Genomic DNA, 23,201 nt, shown 5'->3' with positions numbered 1-23,201 from the left:
CTGCCTCAACAACAATGATATCAGTAAAGGACATCACTGACTTCAATTATTAGGGAGAATGAGAGTCCACAAAGGCACAACATTGGGATTATGACAGTCTTATCTCCATATCACACCACAGGTGAAGTATTGATTTTCTGCCAAAGAGCATCACAGTCAAGAGAGATGTGCCACGCTAGTCAAATAGCCATGCACACCCAGGGGCATGACGGAGGAGCATGGAGGAGGAAAAGAGGCAAAAAGCAATAACTGGATGCCTGTGAGGTGGGGGGGGGGCAAAGCCTGGCTGAACCAAAGGGGTCTTAAACCTGCAATGTGGATGGGTAAGAGACTGAGGGACAAATCATGAAGTCACTGTCCCTTTGTGTGTAGGTGACATTTTTTCTATCTTTCCAAATTATTTTAGCCACTTATATTTACAGCTGCTTATGTTAAATGCTTATACTACTGATGGAATCATCATAATAGAGATGTTTCAATACCAGCATGGGAAAAAGCCTGTGATACTACTGAAAATACCGTCAAATATAAAAAAAATCAATGTACCGATCTGTTATCAGGTCTTTCAAAATTTTTCTTTTTAGGTAATCACTTCTTCTAAACTTGCATACAACATACAAACAAGAATTACAGCAATTTTTTTCTTTATGCACTGGTAAGTCTATGTATGGGAAAGGTATAATGGTATCAGAGCATCTCTAGTGGTTGGAAATGACACTCAATCTCAGCAATCTAGATGCAGGCAGCGCTCCATTTATTCATTGTCACAAAGTTCAGGGGCTCAGTTCTTTGCAGTAATTTAACCATCACTAAAAATGACCTAAAACGACTGTCTGCATTACAGCATGAATCATCCGTTATTTTTTGGCACACTGAAGATGCTGTTAAAATCCTTAAAGCACATAATAAATCCCCAAAACAATACAAACAAGAGTAAATTTTACCAAAATGTTCTCCTTGGGAATTTAATATCTCAGTGGAAAAATAAATATAACAGCACCTTTCTTTTCTGCGCCAAGAAGCTGGCGAGTTTGTCTCTTTCACCCCTCTCCGAAGGTCAACCAATTTACTGAAGGCAGGATGATACAATGACTGTAGATGAACCCCTGAGGTGTTACTGCAGCCAACTCGAATAGCAAAAGCTATGTCAGAGGTCCCACATTGTAGGAGTGTGAAATCTTTCTGATTGTAAAGCAGCTTGAGGTTCTATTCAAATACAGCAAAAGTATTAAAGTTGTTAATCCACGGAGAAATGCACAGTTCATTTTGAGAAACTGTGCCTTAAAATAAGAACTTCACTGCTCTTAGAATGCCCTCAGCACTGCCCTCGAGCATCCACCACCAGACCTTGAAGGATTTGGTGTTTACATGGATACATCTTTATTCGCTCTTTATTGAGGACTCTGATACAGTCTCCAACAATCTTTTCCGCTTTTAAACTGTTGAATCCCTTCTAACCACCACTAGATGACTTATATTCCTACTTTAAGTTTATTGTTCTATCATTTGTGTTGTATAATGACTTTGAACAGGTGTCTGTGAAGGCCAAACTTTCTTAATCACAGGGAGGAAATTCACCGCCTGCAGTCAGAGCTCTGAAACAAGTATAAGCTGATTGACAGCTTTGTCTCTGCAGCTGCTGCCAGAGCAAAGCATATTTCATATACGCAGTCATCTACCTGATCATCCACCTTCTGATGTCACTGATTTTCCCAGATTCTGTCGCTGTCCAAGCTTCCATGGCTGAACTCAACACACACTGCCGGTGCACCCAGAGGGTCTGACTGCCTCGGAAAGAAAGCTGGAGGCAAGAGAAGCAGGATCCACCCCTTCTGAATTGGACTTCAATTCTGCAACACCAAGTATGATTAGCCTAACGCCACAAGATAATCAAAGGGTTTACATCAGAACCAGGCCCAAGACTCTGGTGTTTATCTCCACATCAAATCAGGCCCGAACATTTTCGTCTGAATTTGACCTTCTGATCTGCTCATATCAACAATGACTGACCATCTCCATCTGTCAGTGAGCTGTTGAACTCCCAGCCTGGAGATCTCTTCTTTTAAATCACTGACCAAGAATCACTATTACTATATAGCATATTCTTACCTATGGGTGAAGAATAAATTAAAAAGGCACATGGTGGAGAGGGCATGTGATGAATCATGAGTATGCACTACCACCCATTGCCCTTCTTAGTGACGAGCTCAACTTTCAGCCATATGTTTGCTGAATGAAATCTGGTTAAAATGATTGCCCGTTGTTCCTTGGTCCCAATCACATTTACAGCCTTCCGAGGGGTGAGTGCAAAGTCTCCTGCATTAACTTTTGACTGAATGTATCATCTGCCACGCACATTCTGTTATCAAATACAATGTATTGGCAATGTGACCTGCGATCAAACATCTTGGCAGATACATTTTCTATCAAACCTGATTCATACCACATGTATGTAGCAAGAGATGCTCTATCCCTCCTACTGAAGTGTCCTAGAGCAATATACTCAATCCCTGATACCTACCAGTGTTAAATTACAGAACCTGCATCACAGATACCTGTGTGATGGTTTCCATGTAAAAATTGTATTTACAGGCATCAGTAGATATCATTTTATAAAACAAAGAAACCTATAATTTTGGCAAATTGGAAGTTGAATGATGTTTATTCATTACATTACATTTCATTTAGCTGACACTTTTATCCAAAGCGACCTCCAATTATTGCATTTATCTATAAAGAGGCCATTCAGAGTTGAGTATCTTACCCAAGGACACTTTAGCATGGGCTGGGATTCAAGCTACCGGCCTTCTGGTTGGAGGACGGCCACTCTACCCCTCAGCCACAGCCGCATCATTGTTCAGATTTATTCAGGTCATTCATTGGTAAAGCATAATGGAATCAATACATTGATAGAAGGATGTATTCATTGGAGGCCAATTATGCTAGAGGAAATCATGAATTAATTCATTCACTATGCAGGGATATAACCAGAGGGATTCATTTGTGGCACTTACAAACACAAGGATACTAGTGCCCCCCAGTGTAGGGAATGAGTGGGGATATTTTGTTCCTAAAATAAATACAAAATTAGATTATGTAAATATTCTGGAATGTCTTTGTGTTGTTAATGTTGTGTATTTTAAGTTAAGTAAACATACAAGAGTATATCATATTTTATGAATCCTCAGATATAGTCTTAAGGATCATAGACTGTGGTAGTCTCATTACGTTTTTAGTGTTAACAAGGAATTGATGTCTTAAGTCATCAGAGACACGCTCTTGGTTCATGTTACGGTGGCTTTTTTTGCATTGACCCATTTAGATCATTAATGGTTTAAGTGTAGGTTCACAAAAATAAACTCACAGTTAATATAAAAACGCACACACGTAAAAACACAATCTTCAGGAGCATTTCATTACATTAACCTTTTGTCTAACTGATAACACAGACACACACGGGGGAATGACTCATAGATTTACAGCATTGGATTAGCCTCTGCTTCTGATTACATCTCACACTCCTCAGAAAACAAGATCACTACGGAGCACCTCAGGGTATCTATCAGTGTCATCTGAAAGAGCGGTACGACCAAGGTGAAGGTCATACGTCTTCATGACTTCATCCTCAAGCTCAAGAATTTCACCAAGAGCTCTTCAAAATCTTTGTTATTATTATTGTTTACACTCCTCTAACTCAATCAGGTATGCAACTATCGTAAGTGTAGGGCCCTATGATTTCCGCGATAACGAAAACGCGGACGGAATCACGGAATCGGACAATAAAAACGGAATCTACTGTTAACACGGAATGCAGCGGAATTCGCCATTATTTTGGTGAAATTCAGTTTCGAGAGAAAGGGAAACAATACAGGTGACATTAACCTCACTGAATGTTTAGCAGCCACTCCCAAAACAATGCTAAAAACATCCGGTCCACCACTCCAGCCTAGTTAGCGGGGATGCAAACAATAGGTCCCGCCCCCGCTCCTAACAAGAAGTTGAAGCGCCCGCGGCTGACCGCGGAAATGCCTAAAACTTCCAAAAAGCTTAATAATTCGGTTTTAACCCCAAAATTCAGAGCGGAACAATACCCGAAACAATTTTATCACTCAGGTAATCAGCTGTTTTGCCGAGTATGCCAACATACTATTGATTGGAAAAGAAAAGATACGTGCGATGACCACTTGAAGTCAAAAATCCATCTAAAAAACAGTGAAAGCCGTAGCCAGGGCACGGCCCTACAAACCACAATTACGTCTACAATCAGCTCAGCAGATTCAAGAGTGGAGTTTATTGAGGACTTTGTGGCTGTGTGCGCCGCATCTGACATCCCCCTTGAGAAGCTAAAAAAGTTACGCCCGTTTCTAGTCAAACACTGTAAACACGGAGGAGCGCTCCCCCAAAATGCCAGCAGCCTCCGCCAGACTCACCTGCCTCGAGTGTTTGATCAACACATGACTGCCGTTTTAAAGCAGATCAGGGGGAAGAAGTTCGCTGTGGTTGTGGATGAAACAACGGATGCACGGGATTGTAGCGTCCTAAACATCGTCATTGGTGAGTTAACTTAGCAGCCTGTTAATATATTGTTGCAGTAGTGGCGAAGTCACGTCCCTTCCGGTAGAGCCCATGGGACCTATGAGATCGAAAAATATGAATGGGTTTCAATGGAGAGAAAGTAATTATTTTCTGGTCCCAGTCTTTATATGCCGTGGATTTAAATTATAATTTTTCATGTCAAGAGTTTTACCGTTTATTGTGCAATTGTTCAGTTAAAGGCTGTAGAGGCTGAAGAGAAGGTCCCATGGGCTCTACCGGAAGGGGCGTGACTTCGCCACTACAGCGTTGTTTTTGTACTCAGCTATGTTAATTGTCCCCATGTAAAATATGATAAGGACGACCTCTTCTGTTGAAATAATAGCAATTCATAATGTCTGCAGCTGTATTTTGCAGTATTTGCTTTGCTTTAAATAAACACTTATTTTGTCAGAATATTATTTTAGGTTCAAATAAGTTGAGTAGAATATACATTTTGGTTTAAATAAGTAGTTTTCATAATGTTATCTTTCATTGCAGGTGTTGAAAACCAGTACTTTCTGCTGGATGTTGTTTTCCTGGACAGATGCAACTTTTCAACCTTTTCCCAAGCTATACTAGCCTCCCTCTACAGCAACAACCTGGACCTGAATGATGCCTGGGCAGTGGTCACAGATAATGCTGCATACTGTCTGAAGGCATACAGGGAGGTCCTGAAAGGAGTGATGCCCAACAGTGTCCATGTAACCTGTCTCTGCCACATCATCAATCTGGTGGGTGAGACCTGGCAGCACTACAAGTACTTCTCTGAAGCTGCATCACTTGTTACATGGATGAGATCTGTCTTCTTCAAGAAGCCTGCCAGAAAGAGAAGATGGGTGAGCTTCCTCGTTAACAGGGAGTTTGCGCAGACAAAGACTCCTCCTGAAGCAGTGAGCAGCAGGTGGAACAGCTGGTTTGAGGCAGTGAAGTACCATGCAGAGCATGTTCATCTGTACAGAGAGTTTTTGTTGGCAGAAAAATCCTCATCCATGGCAGTCACAAACATCCTCAGCCAGGTGGATACAGAGGAGAAGGTGCAGGCCCTCACTGTCAAACTAACCTTCATCTCTGAGGGCTGCTCCAAACTGATGACAACTCTGACAATCCTGGAGGGAACCCACCGTCCCACAGCAGTGTCTGCCTACAACATAATGGAGGATCTAGGCTCTTACCTAGTTAATGGAACGGCAAAAACATGTGGCTTTGGTGCGAAGACCGATGAGCTACTGAGGAAGATGGGTGTTAGAGAGAGGAATGTGGTGCTTGAAAGTCTCCATGATGCTTTCCACTTGGCCTTCACCAAGTTCTCAAAGCACTGGGACATACATCCAGCCAGAGAGGTCTACAGGCTGGTAAGGGTGTTCGATCCAAGGCAGGCTCCAGCTATGGAAAAGTCGATTGAAGCCTACAACACACTGAAACCAATGGCAAATCCATCACCAGAGCTCAGTGAGCAGTGGATTGCCTTCCAGCACTGTGTGTCCAGGGAGCCCTTGCCAGCTGATATGGAGCTAGCTGCTTACTGGAAGGGCCTCAGGTCAAGATTCCCAAGAGTTGCAGAAGTGGCAGTGCCCTACATCTACTTCCCAATCAGCTCAGTTGACTGTGAGAGGAGTTTCAGCAAGTACAAGACTCTGCTCACAGACAAGAGAGAGGCCCTCACTGAGCTCAACACAAAGAGGCTGACAATCCTGTACTTCAATGGAGATGTCTGTGACAGATGGAAGTCATAGGAGTTAAGCTCAAAAGGACAGTACTGTTAGAAAATCAATGATGTTGATTTTCCTAGTTCATGTTTTATTGCAGGTTAAGGTTTAATTTAATTCTGCATTGTTTGTCCCCTGGTTTGATGTATTCTTCAAACAGTGCTTTGACTAAATGTTTTTATTCACAGTTATGATTTGTTAAAATGAAGGACAGGTTATAAGCACTTTTTATTGTTACAAAAAGGGTCCTCAAGTCCTCAGTTATGCATTTTTTACACTTTAAGGACACTGTGAAAAGTTTATAAGCACTTTATTATTTATGTAATGTTCTTATTTGAAGCACTGAAAACAGTGCAATGTTGTGATGTTTTAATAAATGTATTCGTTCGCACTTATTTGACACTCGTTCTGATGATTTAAATAGCTTAAAGTGTAAAAACGGAATTCATGAAAATGAAAACGGAAAAAACGGAATTTGGAAAAAAACAAAACGGAATTTGGAAAAAAACAAAACGGATTTCATAGGGCCCTATAAGTGTTACTTCTTTGTGTCTATTTATTCATCATTGAAAAATATGTTGTGTGGCTTGTCGTGTTTTATATATATAAATGTATTTATGGAGCACTTTTCAAAATAGTTCAGCTAAGTGCTTTATAAATCCAGCAGTGACAGTTAAATACACAATGTGTGAATCACACTCTAGTTTAGATTTACCAGTTTGGCAAGACATACAGATTTACTGTTTTTTATTCATTTCATTGGTTTTAATAATAACACTACACAGTCAATTACAGTTGTCATATTTCTATTTAAACAATGTGTGTATTATGTGTAATTCACACTGATGTTTGAAATCAGATATTCTGCTAACATTGATAAACTGTGACAACCATCTTCACCTCTGGACCTCAATAATGAGAGATATCCTCTTAGAACATTTACTGAGATTACAATTAAGTATTGAATGAGTCAAATAATGTAGTTTGATGCATATTTTTGGTTATGGAAATTCCTGCTACACAACAACCCATTCAGTGGAATTCACATGGAGCAGCATTCTGCTTTGATCGTTATGAGGGTCATTCTGAAGGGAGTACTCACCAGGCTTGAGGTGAGGGAGGGGTCTGACTTTCCGAGATTCTGGGAGCACATACGGACCAGGTTAGAGATCTCGGCTGATGGCTGCCATGCTGTGTGAGTCTGCTGCGGGTGTGTGGGTAGCAGAAGATACTTTCCTGCAGGAAACCGCAGGAAGAGAGGATTTAATAACACTGACTATAGCACATAACCAGCTGCAGAGGTAGAAAGTTGTGCTGGGAAATAAATCATTATGTGATCATAATGTATATAATTTCAGCAAAAGCAATACAACAAATGTACAACATATATCAATATAGTATTTAGCCATTGGGTAGGCACAGGGAGGAGGTAGAACACATCATTTATCTACCTCAGATTTGTAAAATCTTTCGTTGTTTATCAAGTGTTTGTCATTCTCTGCCCATAAAGAAAAGTTTAAAACCACAACTTTAACTCAGGAGCAGAAATAATGTAATATTATCTGGTAATAACTTAAAAGAACTAATGTGACATGTATCATTATAATTGATATCGACTGATAGGAACATTTATCTTTTGGCCCTATCATCTCGTAGAATAAAGTCATGTAGATCTACTCAAGCACTATACTTGAGTACAACTTGAAGTACTTAATTTGTGTATTTCCAATCTGTGCTACAATTCATCTCCACTAAATTTCAAAGTTAAATATCGTGTTTTTGCACTTATTCAGTTACTTTTCATATTCATATTTCACATTCATGAAAATATGTTAATCTTATAAACATTTCCCTTACAAACTTCTTGGTTCAATCAAAACAACTTCCCTCAGTGAAATTAGTCGTGAAACTATCCATTATTTCATTTTTTTTGTCTTCCCTTTCATGTCACAATGACCAAGTTGTCTCGTCACCCCCAACTTCCAAATCCCAACGATGGAAACCACCAGGCAAAAATACTTGATTCTATGTCAATGTATAATTAAATGTCAAAATATATATATATATATATATATATATATATATATATATATATATATATATATATATATATATATATATATATATATATATATATATATATATATATATATATATATATATATATATATATATATATATATATATATATATATATATATATATATATATATATATATATATATGCCTCAATATAAACAATAAAATGATGTAGTTTAGAGTCATAGATTTGTCAAATGGGAAGTGTAAGTAATAATAAAAATATACTTTGACTTTTTTTTTAGCACATTTAGGCTACTACTACACTGCTGATGATCACTGTAATAATGTGTTTACTTAAGTAACATTGGAATCAAGTTGTACACATGTGGTGCATTTTTAAATTAACAATTTTAACAATGGTACTTTTACTTAAACAGAGGAGGTGTACATTATTTACACCAGTGTGCAGGTGTCAACAATCTATTAAATCTTGTTAGTTCTAGAAAATACACTGAACAACTCCTGCCCCCAAAGAAGAGCTGGGACATGGGGACGGAGGAGATGGTCCAGGTCGTAAAATGAAGTAGAAACATAATCTCAACTGTCTGCTCAAGTTAAAACTGTAAATCTGAAGCCCCTGACCCCTGATCCCTGACTGGTCAAAAGGTTAAATTAGGGCAGATGAGAAGAAAGCCTATTAAGAGATCACTGACAATCCTAACTTTACATAACAGCAGCACCAGCACGCACCTCAAGGTCTCTTAAAGAATGGATGCACCAACACAACAGCATAAACACAGAATAAGAATACTGTTTAAAATATAATCTCCAAAGAATATCCAGTTTCAGTTTCCAGGGCTGACAGGTAGATGGCACTAAGTGCACCTGCTATCGTTAAACGACTTCCAGCAACCCTCTTTATTCCTAAAACTGCAAGACAAAGATTAACACATCATATAAACAGCCTAAGCAGAGGAACCTGCAAATCATATTGTTCCACACTGGCACTCCATGAATTGATGATTCGTTTTTAGCAGTGTTGTCATATTTTATCCTCATGTGTATATTTCCATTTCCTGTTTAAACTCCGGGAGACGGAGAGGAGAAATAACAATCTTGACACAGTAAAGGAAGAGAAGATCTGTAGACTGTGCTCAACACAAAAAGGGAATGTCTCATGCTCGTATGGCCTAGAGCTTGTATCTCCTTCATCCAGAGCTTTTAACTGGAAAGATCAGATTTATCTATTTAATCTGATTGTAAAATGACAAGATTTCAAAGGCTCTTGTTGTTTCAGAGGCATGAAAGTCTATTACCCTTTTTTCGGAAACAATGACAGTCTGGCGAGAATTCAAAAGACGTGGTGGAGAGAGTGTCAGGCTGTGAAAAATAGAACTGCCTCCCATGTTGTTTATAATAAAGCACACCATATCAGTGTTTTTTGCTTGGCTTTAAATTATGATTCATGCTGTTTTGTGCCGTCCCAATTATTTCAGTAATTTTTCTGACACATAAACTCCTGTAAAGCTGTGTCTAACTCGTCAACGCCTGTTATTATTGTGGCCAACTACTATTACTATTACTACTACTACTACTGTCATCTTTATACTGAAATATTTGTTTTGTATTTTCAAAACACACTGCACAGAGATGTTGAATTATTCCCTTTAAAATTTAACAATCATCTTTAAAACAAAACTTTGATGACAGATTTATCAGAACATAGTGTTAAACCTGTGAATTCCTTGCTGCTCAGACTCTCTGCTTTCTGTTTATTTCACTGCCGTATATGAAATTCAAGCTTCAGACACTTAGCTGTGATAGGAAATCCCCACCATTCCATATCATGAGTGCTTTTATTGTTGTTAGATGATAAATGTATCCTTATCAGTGGGAAAACCTCACTGACCTTTATTGTGCTGCAATCAGCTGGTTTCATGACTTGATGGCAGACAGGTTTTCATACCACATGGTAACAATTTGACATTAAACTGTTATTTTTAAAACTCTTGTTTTATGCAAGCAAAAACTGACAATTATTTTTTTTTTTTTACCATGACTGTTGTCCTCCTGACTGATCTGTAGATGATTCATTTAGCAAAATTGCGAGGAAATCTAATTTAAAAAAAGCACACTAAAACACTAAAAACAGACAAAAATAGGTGTCAGTTCTGGACCTAAGTAGGTCAATCTCTGCAAAATATACAGCATATAAAGTAATTGAATAAAAATATACTAAACTGTTCTCCACAGTTAAGACTGTGATCACTGCAGTAAAACCAAGAGAACTAAAGGGAGACCAAACAGGATGAGGAGGGAACGTTTCCCTCACTAGAGCCGTCACTTCACATCCCGGCATAAAGGAAATCTCTCGTCAGACACCAGCCAACACTTCTGGGAAGTCAGGTGTCAGGAGATTTGCGTAGGAGAGTTTCAGATTCAACACAGGTATTTGTAAGGTCAGACCACTCTGTTCCCAACCATACGTTTTATCCTTCCTGCATTGATGGTGTGAATTATACAGGAACAAATCAAATCTATACACGCAGTGCTGCTGCCGTCCTGTGTTGCAGGCATTTTTCATATAAGTATCTCAGTCAGACTCCTTTATTGTTTATCATGTAAGACTCAAGGCTTTTGTCCCATCATTATCAATTCAGAGACAAACACTCTTTATTTCTCAGTGGTATTTAAAAGAGATGTATTTTGTATTACATTTATTAAAGGCTGAAAGAAGAACTTGATGTCCTAACCACAACATTTTTAAAGCACGTGGTTATTCAGTACTTTCCTATATGTTAACAATGTTAAGTTCATTTAGAGGCATACTTGTCCAAAGTTTGAGTTTGATCTTACTATCAACATTCAAGCATGTTATTTAAATAAATCAACCGAAGTTTCAAAAAAGCAACCTGACATACTATCCAAATAACTCATGTAAATTCAGTATACTTCAAAAAAAAATTAAGTTATGTTCAAATCAATACCAGGAATACAACCCCATCTCTATCACATCCTATCTCTAATTAGAAACAAAGACATCAGAGTCATCTTGCTTTTATTACACAATCAAGACAATGGACTTGCGTCCGGTTCATGCTTGTTTATCCATCTTGTTTTTTTCTTCAATTAGTAAAACGATAAAGCAGACATTCAAAGCTGTATCTAATGATAACAGAACCTTGAACAGGTCAACACTTATAACCAGTGAGGTGAAGGCCGTCTGTATACACCTCACATGAAAACTAAGCTGTATAGAAGCCATAAAGCATCAACATGTCTTCTGAATAGAAGCAAACAAAGCTGCTGTCACAATATAAATGATCTGTTATCCTTCAGAAACAGGAATGCATCTATGCTCATGGGAGCCAGACTCATATTCATATCCAGTGGGAGGCTGAAACTGAGCAATTAAAGTATCATTGTGTAGGATTTAGTGGGATCTATTTATAATTATGTTTTTGTTATTGTGTAAATCTGAATATTGTATGACATTAAAACTATCAGGATTTTCATTAGCTTTGAATGAGTCCTTATCTACAGAGGAAGCAGGTCCACTTCCATGAAGACCACCATGTTGCACTGCATGTTTCTACAGTGGCACAGAAGGGACAAACTTTGACTTTTCTGAGGTCACTAATACGCTGACTGCAGTTTAGATCCGGAAACAGGCACCATTCTCTCTGGATGAGGACATATAACTGAAAAATCACTTAGAATTATTAAACCCAACAAACATCTCTTTTGCCACTGCAGATTCTGTAGCCTTTACAGGATTGGTTTAGCATGCAGCCAGGGAAACTCACAGACCGATTGCATGTATTGTAATTGTATGATGATGCTACGGATCATATGCAGTTGGCTGACATTATAAACCTCACCACTAGGGGGCAATAAATTCTACACACTTGTTCTTTAATTACTTATCATCTCTTTTCATTTTGCAAGGATATTTGACATTAATTGATTGGTAGGCCCTATATATTTATAAAATCACAAATCAAAGTTATCTGCACACTCACCTGACATGCAGCATCCTCATTGAAACACACTATGTTTCATTAAAAAAAAAGCATGCAAAATGCTGTCCGGCTGACAGCAAAACAAAGCCAGTAAAAAGCTTGCTTTCCAACACATTCTTCCTTGAATCCTCATGGCTGCACAGATATATGTTAAGTCACCTTTTTCCAAATGTGTTACATAATCAAAGACCAAAAGAGAAGTAGGGATGCACGATATCAATCGGTCGAAATATTATCGGCTCGATAATGGGAATTTCATATTATTATTTATTAATCGGAATTGTAAATTATAGCCGATTAAACGTCTGATAAACATATGGCACCTGGTGGCGCTCATGACGTTATTAATCCGTGCCTGTCCATACCAGCATGATGTGTTCACGTCCACAGGCTAAAGCAGTTGATGACAGAATCACTGAGTTCATTGCTCTGGATGATCTTGATACATTGACATGTCTTATTTGAAATATTCAATTTAAATTCTTTTGAAAAATAAATTTTCCTCCTCCACCTAAAGTTATTTGACCTTTTCTGATGCACTTTACTGAAACATGTAAACACTGAGTCAGAACTGTTTTGTTAACAATGGGATATTAATTCATCCACACTTGCTTACTATATTTTGCAATTTTACCCTCAGGTGTAACTATAGGCTATCAAAACGTGAAATAATTATCAGTATCAGTCATGTAATTATTGGTTATTTGTCTCCATATTGTGCTTCACATAAATCTTATAAAGCATGAGTATTAAAAAGAATCCTGAACTGCAGCCAAGAACATTTGGATCATGACCAAAACATTTATTTTAAAAAGTCTGCTGCTATAACAGCAACCTTGCAAACCCGAAAAGTGTGCGGGTGTGGCATCAGTTGGACAGTCGAAAGCAGCCCACATACACAAAGTAAAAAGTTAAAACAATATGTGAAACTATTACCTGTGAGACCGCCCCCAAGGCTCCTTCTTCGCACATTCCTTCCATCTTCACTAAGATGTCGTTTAAATTTGAGAGCAGGACTTAACCCATGAGTTATCTCCGGGTTACTGGACTTATGAAAAGACAAGGAGGGAGGGTAGAGGATGTTGTCCAACTAAAGAAAAAGACAGAAACAGCAGGGAATTAAAGATATGTATTCAGAGACTTTGCTGAAAAAACAACACAAGAGTTCCTGAATAATGGTTTGTAGGGCCTTTATCAAGGTGTGGAAATTTGCATATAGTCAACAAATACACCAAACAACAGTAAGCTATAGCACAGCTAGGATGCAATGAGTGAGCTAAGATCTTTACAAATAATGAGCTGGAAAGAAGTGAGAAGTTAACATGGTGAATGATATAATTAAGTAATTGGGCTATGAATATAGTTTAATTATAATAATCAAGTACACACAATAAGTTCTGTGAAACTAGTTTATGAAGTGTTTAGTACGTTAGTGCTAATGTAAGTGCTTTGTCTTTATATTCTGGGTTTTCTCAGTCATGTACACAGTGTCACAATTAGCGCTGCAACAATTTAGCATTTTCAATTCATTATTAGGGATTTACAAATTGTCCAAATTTTATACATTGTTTTTCAGGTCTTATCACAGAGTCATAGTTGGATCAATAGTCACATGTATGCAATTGTAATGAGTTTCTCGTTGAGTTAAATAATGAGATCAACAGGCTGCGCTATAGCGATTGCAGTGGGTTGGGATATCGTGGTTGCATGGTTCTGTAGCACGATACCAGATAGTGGACATTTGTATCAGATTGTTTCACAATCGATACACACCAATTATCTATTCTTTCTTAAAGTTCTTCCTCGATTTCTTGATTAATCATGTTGCCTGTAAAAGCATCTGAAAAACAGAAGAAAACAGCCCTGATATACTTAACTGACGGTAATGCTAAGTTGAGGAGAAAACACTAATCAGGTATCAGTGTCAGAAATGTACACAGGGTCAAAATATAGGGCAAGAGGCTGTGAGAGTCTTGTCTTACAACTATGAGAAATACAGCTGCAAATCTAAAAACAGTAGGCAACCCAGAGGGGAGGGCTCAACTTCTCAAGTGATCTCGGAGGGGGATTCCCAGGGAGTCCTCCATATCATGTTAATACTTATAGCTTAGAAAGAGAAAAAAAGGGAGTTTATGAGTTTCTCTCTCAGGTCAAAACTTGTGAGGTTTCCACAGTCAGGATGGCAGGATTTAAGAAGTAGGCCAGTATTCAAAACCTACAGTAATCAGTATAAATTCCAAAAAATAAATAGTCAGAAAGAGCATAAGATAGAACATAAATGGTAAGAAAAGTCAAGTGCAATGCCTAAATAAGCGGACTATACCAGGTAAGACATCCATTATTAACATACAATGCGGACTACAATGGAGTTAACCAGCCCATATTGTTCTACGAAGATAATGACCTTACATGACGCTCAGACCTCATAACAATGCCCAGCGGAGTGAGGAAGAGGCCCTCCCTGAGAACACAAAGACGAATAAATGGCTCAGAGCATGAGGTGAAGGGAAATAACCTCTGCTTCTCTACGGGATGATTTATGATCCCTGTGCCATTAATGACAACCAAAAGCTTTCTGTGTAGGGTGGCTACGCTTCGCCAAGAACGTAGTGATGAAGAGTACAAGGCCCTGTTCAGACCTGGTATTAACATCCGTCCTGAGAGATCTGATCACAAGTTGACAGCATTAAGTTGTGTGATCACATCTGGTATTAAAATGTGTCCTTAATGTGTCTCCTGTGATCAAGCATGATCAGCTCTTAAGATCTCTGGACCCTTACATGCTACAACAGTGTTGTTCATTGTTTTCCTGAAATATATTCTATACATTAATGGATAGGAGAGATATTACTGCAGACACAGACAATCCTGGGACTGAGCTCAGGCTGTGCTCTTATATTAGGAAGGGAGAAGAAACAGGGTCTGTAGCAGGAGGGGAGGAACATGTCTAAACAGACATCAACTGTTTTTATACTGAGGTAGCACAGGCAGTACATTACATGGTCGTATTTCATTTAGAAAGGATGTTTTACATGTATTGTATGTATGTATTCACAGAAGACATTTGCTTCATTATATAACATGCTTTACAACTATACTATTAATACTGTTCCTGTGCAGAACATTATAACATGTGGCAGCACTAACCACAAAAATATTTTAAGTGAGAAGGACGTCAACTTGGGATTTGCAAATGAGCTGCTTTGTAGCGGTAATTTATGTAACGTCGCAAGATGCCCGGAGTCATATGCAGATATACTCAGCATTTTAAACTATGATTGGTGTGGTAGTCTCTGCCTGAACTGTGACCATTTTAAATATAAATCGAATATTGAGTTTATATAAAAATACTTTATAACGTTAACTATATCCTACAGTCAATGGTTTTTGTTGATCAATGTTTAAATAAAATAAATGAAACCAAAATTGCAAGCCTCTACCTGCAGCCTAATACATTTATTACTTACAATTTATTGTCTAACAAAGATTCAGCATATCTCAAAAAGCCAATCACCATCACACACCCACAGTCTAATGTTGAGCCAGTAAACACAGAGGAGGCAGAGATGCAGAGCTGCGATACCCAAATGTTCATATGCAGGTTTGTTTCAAATGATGTGGTGAAGCCCTACTTTTTCCACTTTAGATAAGCCTAAAAAAAAAAATATTTGCAAAATAAATTAATCATTGGAACATGTGGAAACCAATAACTCAGAATGTAAGTGCTAACCGGATATAGTCTGGTAAACTCCTGCGTCACCAAGTTGCATTGTTTACAGCCACAAGCCATTGGTTACAAACAGGTCATTGTGACCGGAACACCTCGGATCACATTAATACACAAGCAGTGTGCGCCATGTCCTGATGGAGGATGTCGCTCCATCTCTAGATCACATGAAGACAATTCACAAAAAGCCTGCAGTGCTCTATGTATACTGTGTTTAAGTATTTTAGTCAGATTTTCATCAACATTTTTGGTTAAAATTGTTTCTCACAAGCTACAAGAAGATATGACCATATCAAGGATTACTGGTGTGATGTGAAATTATAAAAGTAGGTAATATAGTCACGTATCAGAGTTATTGTGCACTGCAGGGTCAAAGTCTGAAGTTTGGAGACCTGTGTATTTTACGTCTGAAATTTGCTTTTACTTGAATACGCAAACATGGAACAGCCAATAATCAATACCTTTAGCCACTTTCTCACTGCCTACTTAGAATGAGTAACACAGCAATGTGAATCTAAAACCCAAACACTAACACAGCTCTATATACTTTGCGAAGACAAAAAGTCTTCGCCATCCTGACTTGGGTGATGGACCACAAAGCAGAAATAAGTGGAAACTGGAGGGCTGCACAAGCTGGCCAGAGTTTCATCTGATTTTGGATTTGCTGAGCTTCAACATTATCATCCAATAATACATGATCATCTGGTCGATCAGAACCCATGCAGAACATTCAATGTATGTAACAGGACTTTAGTGCAGTAAGCTCCGTTATTAAAGGATATTTGTCAAATTTCTGCCAGTCCAGAACATTTGCACTGATTTTGAGAGTGAATGTAAGCCCTTTAAAAATTATTTGATTACATAGAAAAACTGCAGTGAGCCTATCGCAGTCTGCTTGGTGTATGCACTGTGGGTAACACAAACATTGCAGTTTTTGGCAGCAGCCATTGCCCTTTCACCTACCACCATTTCTCTCACCCTGCAGCAGAGCTCCTGTGTGCAAGATAAAAACCTGACCTGCTCCCTTTTCCTCCATCGACAGTTCCACCCTCAGCTTCAAACACAGTGGACAGTACCAACAATCCTTTGTCGTCAAAGCAAAGAACAGACAGCAAACACGTGAGACAAAGATGATGTAAAGCACAACACGCAAAGTCATCTGTGTTAACCCACTGAAAGATGGGGCAACCGTAACCTATTTGTATGTGACAAATAAGGTTTTATTATTATATTATATATTTTTGCTTTAACACCATAATCATTACTGAGAATACGGATTCTACCCTTTGTACTGACAGTCTGCTGCTCTTGTGGTCCACAGTACCCGGAGCACAATATGCATTTCGCTTGAAACTCATCCCACTCTCACCCCCTTTCAATATTCCCTACTACTCAAACGTGCATAAAAGTAAGGTTACATAAAAGTAAGGTTACACTAATCAACTAAACATTAAAATGAAAATAGCCATTTTTTTTGCCACTGAGGGACAGCAGACAAAAGTGGCGATACAATATTAACTGTTACTTTTGAAGTTGGTATGGTGACATTGTGTGTATGTATTTACACATCCAGCAGTTATGCAGCAGAATTATAGTTCATTTATAGTCCTTTTTTCTGGTAATCTAGAAACAGACTGTTTTAGCTCTAATTTTGGTCTCCACCTATTGATCTCTGTGAGGCCAGGAGATGTTGCAGATTCTGCTGATACTTTCCTGTAGGTTCATCAATACAATAAACACTGTTCACATTGTGATTTGATAAACATAAAATATTGGTTAAAGTAGCTTTAATAATCATTAACTCAAGATAAATTTAGGCTTCCAGTGAATGTTGTAAATATGATTTAAAAGGCTGTTGGAGTAGAAAGAATGAGTGGAATGGAGATAAGTAGAGAGCCTCATACAGAAAAAATTAAAGAACTGAAGAAATAATAAAAGTTAGTCAAGGATCTAGGGTGTATGCCAAGAGTCACCGAACCATTAATGGGAAAAGAGGAAAGGGAACCGTTCTAACATAGTGTAGATAAGACTGATCTGCAGAAAGCAGAGCAAACACTGTGAGGTTTTACCTCTGCTGTTGACCTTTACCAGCGAAACAACAAGACAAATGTCCGAGAGTTTGGAAAAGACACTCGACTGCAAAGATGAGAAACTTTTTTTCTATACCGGTGTATACACAAGCATGCACAGCTACCCAAACAAACTGACAAACAAAAGGACAGAACAGCAGGAAGAGCTGTACATACTTCACAGGATAATACAAGAATGAAAGAGCAAGGCTGCACTTAGGGAAATGGTCCCGAAGGTCAAGTAATAAATACTCCAATGGTTCAAGCCAGGAAAAACTATGTGGTACTCACATACTTTAATGTGGTCCACGCACTGAGACCACTAGACTCAATTATGAAAACAACCCAAGTGCTGCTTGTAGTTGAAAACTGTGTTTTCCTTGAAACTATGTCAACAACATATTAGAAATATCATGGTTATACTTCACCTCCTCGCATGGTTCTGCTTTACAAGGTCAAACGGTTTGGGTCATAATTTCCACATATAAAAAGGGAAATGTATATCATCAATACAAAGGGAAAACTTGCAAATGTATGCACACCCCAGGATATTAATTCCATTTGAAGCATTTGGTTGACGTGTTGTTATCATTTCACTGAGATGGGAGAAAGGAACCTTTTATGAGTATAGGAACATGGTCATTAGTCTGTTAGAGGTTGCTAAGATACAATGAGTAGCCATTTACCATAAAACAGGAAGAGACATTATTGGGTAATACTCCTAACCTATTTCCAGTCTTCTCTGTCCCTGCCATTGTTTATCCATCATACTCTTTCCTACACCCAACAACTGAGAACAACATTCAGTGGTAATAATCACATCACACTTTTCACATGTGCATGCTACACACATAACTGTAGAATACCATGATATAAAAAGTTTTTAAAAATACACAGGAGACAGTAGATTGGTGCTTGTCACCTTTTAGATTCCTAGCAGTGATTCATTCTAATTTATCAAAGCATACTGGTTCAAATTAATTTACTACAACAACTTTGCATGAGATCAAAGGCTCTAATGTTACTGCTGCTACACAGTTCAACAAGATAATCACTTACTGTTCAGAGATCAACAGACCTGAGCACAGTTGTTTTAATCCGACACATGTATTCTTTGAAATCCGATCTGTAGTTTTTCCAGTTTGTCAGTGGTAGATAGCTAGCTAATTCATCAAAAGCTGAGAGCTGAATGAAACAGCTGAATGTTTCCAGCTGACTCGTTTTCAAACAAGAATGTGATGAAAGGGGTTATTCAATTATGCAATTGATGCCAAAGTGCAATATCATACTCAAAAGGGGGTAATTGTAATGCTCCCCTAAATGCTCTGGACTCACTCGCTGCACTTGGGCCGCAGACCAGCTGTGTGATGGTTGTCTGTTCTTCACACGGGCAGCATGTACGCTACCTCGTATATCTATTGCATTTCTTTGAATACAAGTTGGATTATCAGCAGCAGCAACAGTTTCTTCCCGACTGCTGCCGGCCTCATCAATAAGGCCTGAGACCTTTTGACCAAACTGCACTGATATCCCTGCCTGTGACACTTTACAAATAACAATATCTGTACATTTTGCACAATCCCTCTCACTTAAAGAATATATATATACGTACAAACATCATACACACACACACACACACAACTGCCTTTCTCTGCGTTTATTTATAATTGTAAATTGAGCCTTTAACAAACATTACAAAATATGAAATATGACCCCCCCAAGTATTTTTTTCGGGGAGGTAGATCTCAGCTTATGTTTAGAATTAAAAAGTGATCTTGGGCTTGAAAAGTTTGGTCATCACTGCCTTACAAGTTGAGTAACACACTAAATGCAGACCCATGTACACTGATTCAGCTTGTGAAGAAATCCAAAACCTGACCTGCCATGCCTTGTTAAGGTCACTAAGCTATGATTGGACAATTTTTGCTTGGGGGAGGGGTTGAGTAAACTGTCAGCTGTCTGAAGACGTGTATGAGGATTTTTGTTGTTGCGTCTGTAAACACTGAAAACCATCGGAATTCTTCCTTTTTAGACGTCAACATGACTCCAGAAACAAACACATGCTGTGATTATATAATGTGAATGGTCTTGTCTGATGCTTACTCTATATGTTAGTGAACTTTGCTCAGCGAACTCTCGAGATAGAGAGCCTGTTCATTGCTCTTTTTCTCAGGGTCAACTGCAGTAGAATAAACTATGTTCTGGCTGACCTCCTCACCCAACATCTGTCTTTTTCAACTCTCCCCGAATTTATATCTGCCCTGAATTCCACTTCCCTTGCTCTCTACACTGAGGACAGATTTACCCATGAGGAAAACGGCACAAAGCCTCCGAGGGGTTCTTCACATTTCAGTCAACCGAGGAAAACTTTCCTTACCGTCCCTATTTGAACCTTGTCGTGCTCTCCCAGAGGGATTTAGTTTCCTGCGTTGAAATGCAGTATTTTGCTATTTACTTCTCTTGTTTACCATGATGAGATTTATTAACTTCAGCATTCATAATTATTGAACCATGTTTATTTTTTATCAAGTGTTCCTTCTATTAAATAGAGTGTCTTGCTGTATATATTCCATAAAATCCTTCAGACAGGGGACAACCCCCAGAAAAAATGTAAAATGCGTTACTACAGAGCTGCATAACAGAATGATCACCAGGGTTTTGTTTGTGCCTAAATTCAGCATTTATCCCTGAACAGTTTTAAAGCAATCTAATATGAGCCCAACTAAACAGCTTGGCAAATGTATACTGAAAGTTTTCAATTTATAAAAGGGACACTTGTACAGGTTACACTGTTCAATTATTGTTGAATTCTATTACACCAATTGTTGTTTTTATGATTTTGTCAACTACATAAATATCTGTGAGTATACGAGGATAAAAGGAAAGTGTCTCTCTATGTAAAATGCATGACTGTTCAACTGCAGCACAAACCACATCCACCAAAATAATCATACAGCTTAATCAAAACCTTATAATATAACTAACTTTTAGTGAGGTGCACCTAATAAACTGGAAACTGAGTAAATACTGGCATCTTTGATTTCTTATTTACTGGAATCTTGAAGTTCGATGTTATTATTTAATTATTTAGAAATAAACATTTATATTACTTCACATTCACATGGTATACAACACTATACGGTAGAGGGATTTTAAGATGTTTATTAATGCACACTTGTAAATTATTATTTCATTATTTACAAGGCCTCATAGGACATATTTTAAATCATTTTAACGGTTTTACAAATTGTCATTCATTTAACTGTTCATATAGCAGCATCTAAGTATTGGTGTTTACGAAAGCTGTTAAATACTTTAAATTCTACAAAGAACTTAAAAGAATTACATAACCATTTAACCCTTGTTATGAATCCAATCAGCTATGTCAACATGTGGAGTCTCTTACCTTGCTTCCCTCTGATGATGTAGACTGAACCAAAGTCAAGTTTTGACCCAGAGACAGTTTTTTGTTTAAGTACAAACAAACTTTAGATGCTGTACCCCTTCAATTGCTCAGTCATCACAAACAGGTGGATTCAACCCAGACATAGACGCATACAGAAGACGGCACAGAGGAGTCAAAAATCAACGCTGAATCCAGGAGAGACACCGTCCACAGAGGGAGTGAAAAGAGTCTTAACCAGATTGTGGTAATCCTCTTAGCCGTGAAGCATACACTGACACTGGATGTCTCTCTAATCACCCTGGTTGGCTGCATGCTTTAATAAATGGCTGCTTATTCAGGGGCACACCACAGGGTTAGAACCACTGCACAGAGACAGAGTTAAACATTGTCAGACTGAAGCAAATATTGATACTCAAGCACACACAGATGCAATGCCAGACAGTTGGCCTTCCAACTTCAGGGATCAGACTGTAAAGATGCTATGATAAAAAAAAGGATCCAGTCGGACTGAAACAGAGGGTGGAGAGAGGGATTCATTTTACACACCCAGTTCAATTTGATGGTTTTACTCTTTGTTCAATGATGAAGATTCAGCTCAAGTAAAATCGTCAAGTTCACAATTATTTTTCCATTGATACAACATCATTATCCACAGAGCAATGTGATAAGCAAATCGCACAATAACACAGAGTGACCTGTAACATCTCAGTGTGCCAGTTGAGTCACTGTTTTCTTACACAATAAAAACACGCCCAACCCAGCACCAAGCACGGCTAAGTATTTGGCTTTAGATGATTTACTTTCACTTGTCTATTCTTGCCCCAGGTTTGGATGCACTAAAATTATTGTTGACACAACTCGTAGAAAATGTTTCCCAAAGCAGAGAATAGCTTCTTAAAATGGTGGAAGTGAATTTTTCAGCCACTGATTTCATCACTCTCAGTGACGTATAATTAACAACATGCAGAAAATTGAAATGTGCTGTTTGTCAAAGACATTTAGGACAGAATTACAGGAGAAAAGGCTCTGACATGAATGTTATAAGATGCAAACACAACTAAGATCAGTGGCCACATTTAACCTGACAGTTGTTATCAATGTTCAGTCACTTTAGGACACACAAAACTGGTCTGCTCTCTTTTGAGCAACACTGTATGGACAAAGATAAAACACCAAGTCTGGTTACATGGAATACATAATTAGAAAAAGGTTAACTCCATTAAAGATGGATCTAAAATGACTTCCATGCCTGCCTGAACTTTAATTGGCCTCCATTTATTTCATCAAACAATTTACTCCTCATCATACAGCACAGACACTTTTAAACAAACAAGCGGTGCTTGTGTGATGAACATAGCGGTGGAATTGAATGAGCGTGTCTTTGATGAGATAAATGAGACTTCTGCCAAACTAAACACACCAGCTCAAATTATCATTAATTTGGAGATGTGTTACAAAGCATTTGGTGAATGTAAGTTCAGTACTGGCTCTCCTTCTTGTTTGGTAGTTGGTCCCTTCAGACTCCTGGGGGAGAGATCTGGCTCCTCAGCTGCTAAATGCTCCTATATGTCAGTGTGTCAGAGCAGGTAGTGTGTAGCAGTTTTTTTTTACTGGTAATAAACTTGAAAGACATAGACGGTAGGTAGTCATATTCTTTCCCACAGCCAAGCTGAC

General features: G+C 38.3%; 1 protein-coding gene across 3 annotated transcripts in view; it reads right to left on the bottom strand.

Annotated features, from left to right (window-relative positions):
• mast4 (microtubule associated serine/threonine kinase family member 4) overlaps window positions 1–23,201 on the bottom strand; it is a 91,941-nt gene that overhangs the window by 63,858 nt on the left and 4,882 nt on the right. For all 3 annotated transcript variants that reach the window (XM_061081767.1, XM_061081781.1, XM_061081773.1), the window contains exons 2-3: window positions 13,262–13,415; window positions 7,384–7,517 (exon numbers count right to left, since the gene is read on the bottom strand). In XM_061081767.1, the coding sequence (XP_060937750.1) occupies window positions 7,384–7,517; window positions 13,262–13,415 (288 nt within the window). The remainder of the gene's footprint in view (window positions 1–7,383; window positions 7,518–13,261; window positions 13,416–23,201) is intronic.

The sequence above is a fragment of the Limanda limanda genome, chromosome 1 (genome assembly GCF_963576545.1).
Source record: "Limanda limanda chromosome 1, fLimLim1.1, whole genome shotgun sequence".
NCBI classification, from domain to species: Eukaryota; Metazoa; Chordata; class Actinopteri; order Pleuronectiformes; family Pleuronectidae; genus Limanda; species Limanda limanda.
This window is presented reverse-complemented; position numbering and strand designations above follow the sequence as displayed.